The 4,185-nt window shown below is 47.9% G+C and overlaps 1 protein-coding gene across 1 annotated transcript; it reads left to right on the forward strand.

Moving 5' to 3' along the window:
- The first annotated feature begins 365 nt into the window (after window positions 1–365).
- Window positions 366–2,041, forward strand: LOC121351077 (keratin, type I cytoskeletal 15-like). The gene is made up of 3 exons (XM_041462936.1): window positions 366–812; window positions 1,601–1,683; window positions 1,876–2,041. Exons 1-3 carry the CDS (start codon window positions 366–368, stop codon window positions 2,039–2,041), a joined length of 696 nt encoding a protein of 231 aa, XP_041318870.1.
- Window positions 2,042–4,185: the final 2,144 nt, after the last annotated feature.

The raw sequence follows: 4,185 nt of genomic DNA on the forward strand, positions 1-4,185 counted from the left end.
TGCCGTTACCAGCGCGATATTGCCAGATTAACAGAAACTCAGACATACGACATTGTTCAACAAAGTATCCAACAAGGAGCCACCCACATAAAATTATAGTGCAGCTAGGTATGAATCAACTGAGACATATTTGCACTGAATGGTAATGCCTTTTACTTACCTCAGACAAAATTCCCCTTAGCACATCATTTTTGGCATGAGCACTGTGGCTGGCAAACCCCATGGGAAGCTGGACTGCCTGGCAGGTGACACCCACCTGGGCAGGTATAAATAGCCACCAGCAAGGACAGCCCGCTGCACTTTGATTTCCTCTATCTCGCTGTGCAGAGCTTTGCATCTGGGGCTGAGTCTCTGATCCCTTCACCATGAGCTGCAGCATCAAGAGAACATCCAGCACCTCGTACAGGAGCGGAGGAGGAGGTGGAGGCGCCTGCGGCGGCAGCAGCGGCCGCAGCTCCTCCATGTCCTGCCGGCGCTACGCCTCCTCCGTCATCGGCGGGGGCAGCTACGGCGGGGCAGCCTGCGGGGGCTACGGGGGCGGCCTGAGCATGGGCGGCCTGGCCGGGGGCTTTGGCGGGGGCTTTGCGGGGAGCTGCGGCCCCGGGGGGGACCTGCTGCTCAGCGGCAATGAGAAGCTCACCATGCAGAACCTCAACGACCGCCTGGCCTCTTACCTGGACAAGGTGCGAATGCTGGAGGAAGAGAACGCTCAGCTTGAGCACCACATCCGCGAGTGGTACAGGAAACAAGCTCCCAGCGTCTCCAAGGACTACAGCTCCTACTACCAGACCATTGAACAACTCCAAAGTCAGGTACGATCATCCCGGCACACGTGGCTCCATCTCCCATCTCCCACATGCTCCTCTCTCCTCTAAGGCCTTCCTCCTTCCTCTTTGCTTCTTCCTCCTCCCTCTGTCCCCAGCACTGGGCTCTACCACCACAGGTGGCATGGCTGTGCTGGTGGTATCACAACCTGCTGAGCTGCACCTCCCATCCCCTGGCTGAGCAAACCCTCACAGCAGCCCACGGGCAGCAGGGCACAGCCCCAGGCACCAGCAGCTCCAGCAGCCACAGACACGCTGGCTCACGCACCGTGCATCCCACGTTGTGCAGGTGGCTCCAAACCAGCCATGTGTGGTTTGCAGAGCTTCCCTCTGCTCCCAGCCAGATCAGCTGGATGGAGTGCAAAGCCAAAGTAGGCTTGGAGCTCCCTTTTCCCCTTCACACTCCTACAGACACCAGGTAGAACGACTGAGGTCTTCCATTACAATCAGGTCACACAGTACCAAAAAAACAGATTAAACAGACACTGTGAAGAAGCACTTTATATAGAAAGGGCTGCAAACACTCTATGGGACTCATGAGAGCTGTCTCTATCTTGAGAAAAGGAAGAGCATGGATTTGGCAGGATGGTCTGTGATAGCAGAAGCTTCCCTGAAAAGTAAATCTGGATCGTTACCCTTCCATATGGCCCCTGCACTACTGCAAGTAACAATTCTAAGACCCCCAGTAACACCCTACCAAAGCTTAGAGCCTTCTTTTTGCCTGTCTTGAAAATCTAGAACACAGAAAGACTCCTCTCCACTTTCCCCTTTTGCAGATTATATCTGCCACTGTGGACAATAACAGAATGCTTCTTGACATCGATAACAGCAAGATGACTGCCGATGACTTCAGAATGAAGTGAGTAGCTCCCTGTGAACCTTGCCTGTCTGTAAAATCCCTCTCATCACCATCTAGGAAGGCAAGGGAGGACTGCCCTGGTGGTATTACTGAGTCATCCCGTTTTACTGGAATACTGATCTTAGAAGGATGTGTGCTATTGACTGCAGCATCTCATTCCCCCATTTCTCTGTCTCTGTGTGTGTGACACAGGTATGAGAATGAGCTGGTCATCCGTCAGACCGTGGAGGCTGACATCAATGGCCTGAGAAATCTCATGGATGACCTGACTCTGGTTAGATCTTCACTGGAATCTGAGCTGGAGTCCTTGAAGGATGAGCTGATTGCTCTGGTATTTCATATCATAGCAAGGGAGTAAAAAGAAATCATGTACTTATTTACCAAGAGGCTTTTAGTCCCTGAAGCTACATCAATATATCTTTCAACTGAATATCTAATGTTAGTAGCTTTTGATGAATTGTCTGTTGTTTTGTTTTTTTTACAGTACCTCCCAAGGAGCTTTCCAAGGGGGTGGAAAATCCTCCCAGTCATATTCTGCTTCCTACTCTCATTCCCAGTGTGGAGAAATGTCAGGTAAGTCAACACTTTGTAAGCATGTTATTATTAGTGGGTTACATCTGCCCCAATGGTTGCAATGTATTTGGTCAGAAAAAAGGTTTGTAGTTTGTGCTGGGAAATATTCTGAGGTCCATTAGCCTGGGAGTGAGAAACCTCATTACTCTGTTGCAGCAGAATCAGGGGTTAAAATACAGCAAGTGCTGCGATTCCCTCTGCCTAAATATAAAATACAGTTTATAAACTTTATGGGATGGGAAATACTTCTTTGCTTCTTGGAATAATAAAAAAATACAGTTCTGAGAAAGCACCCAGGGTGCTGCTGGGCATGGAGCCTCTGCTCCTCTGCTCTAACACTGTCAGGTGTAAGAATTCCACTCAGCAGGAATGCTCAGACTTCCCCTCAAGGCAGTGATTTGCTCTGTGCTCACACAGGGCAGTCAAGAGTGTGCTAGAGCAGCAGGAGGGACCCTGGCACCGTCCAGCTGCGACGCACCGACCATGGGCAGCGAGAGACACCCGAGAGCTTCTGCAGCACGGCCGAGGCAGCGGAAGGGTTTGGAAGACGAGCCTGGCCACCTGCCCCAGCACCCCCTCCTCCACCCTGCAATGCTTGGCTTACTCAACTTGTCTTTGGCAACTCATTCTTTGTTAAAGGGCTCACACTCTGCTGGTAACTCTGCTCTAATAAACCTTTATGTCTGCAATTCAAATCACAACATGTCTGAGAAATTAAATTCAACCAACCTCGTGCGGGTGCTTATCCAGATCATCCACTAAATACGGGCTGTGGAGTTGCACTGGGTACATGAGCTCACATCAGTCCATTCTGCACTAGGAAAATGGACACAGTGCTGGGATAGAACCACTGAGTGGAAGGAAATATCAGGAATTGTGACCATGGCTGTGTGAGGTGAGACAACAGCCAGCCTCTGCTGAGGGGAACTGCCGGGTGAGGCTGGCAGAACTCTCTCTTCACAAGCAAGAGGTATAAGGTTGAAAATAGAAATATTGTTGTCAGTTCTTGACACAATTTTTCTCCTTCCTGAGATGTTAAAAACCATTTACCATTTGTTTCTTAATGGTCACTAAGGGATTGCTTTCTGGCCCCTTGCCTAGCCACTTGAACTAAAGAGAATTAATTATGTGAGTGAAAGGAGAAGGAAAACACAAATGATGGGCAACTATCAGGAGATTAACTGTTAATTTACTAAACTGTGGCAAAGGTACTACTGTGAGTTATCTGAGTCCATTTATCTCATCACAGAGTACTGTGGGAAGGAAGGTGTGACTCAGGTGAGGTTCTTCCAGTATGAAGGGGCTTCCTCACAAGTATTTCTACACTTCTGTTGCACAGAGAATGACGTATTGCTGACTTCTGTTGGGAGAAACAGACAGCAAGACAATGGATCTGTTCCCTTCAGTGTCATGCACCAAAAAAACATTCCAGTGTTTTATGATAGAAATTTCAATTTAAATACTGATATAATACCAAGAATCCAATTTCTGTTAGTACACACAGCTGGCTAATACTCTGCCTTAACAGAAATCAGATACACATTCCTTTCACTGAAGGTATTTTCTATATTTTACTGCTGAAGAACATAAAATATGCAACAAAATTAGAGATGAGACAGGAATAATAAATTAGGACAGCTCCTTCAGATGTATTTTTCTTTCTGAAGATCACAGTGAAGCCCCTTTCAGTCTCTGACTGTTGTGCACCAGATACACAAAATCAACCATGTATCACTTACAGATGTCTGTTCCTCCCTTCCCCACTGATTAAACCTGGTTTCTCGTATTTCCCATTTCATTTCAGACTGAAGGATTTATCTGTTAGGGTAATGCAATTAAACATTTTCTCATCACAACCAACTTAGAAGAGTTTGATTTTGTTTAGGTCTTCTCTCAGTAACCACATGCCTTGACTGTGCCAGCAGCCTG

This window comes from Pyrgilauda ruficollis, unplaced genomic scaffold, assembly GCF_017590135.1.
Source record: "Pyrgilauda ruficollis isolate IOZ18807 unplaced genomic scaffold, ASM1759013v1 scaffold161, whole genome shotgun sequence".
Taxonomy (NCBI): domain Eukaryota; kingdom Metazoa; phylum Chordata; class Aves; order Passeriformes; family Passeridae; genus Pyrgilauda; species Pyrgilauda ruficollis.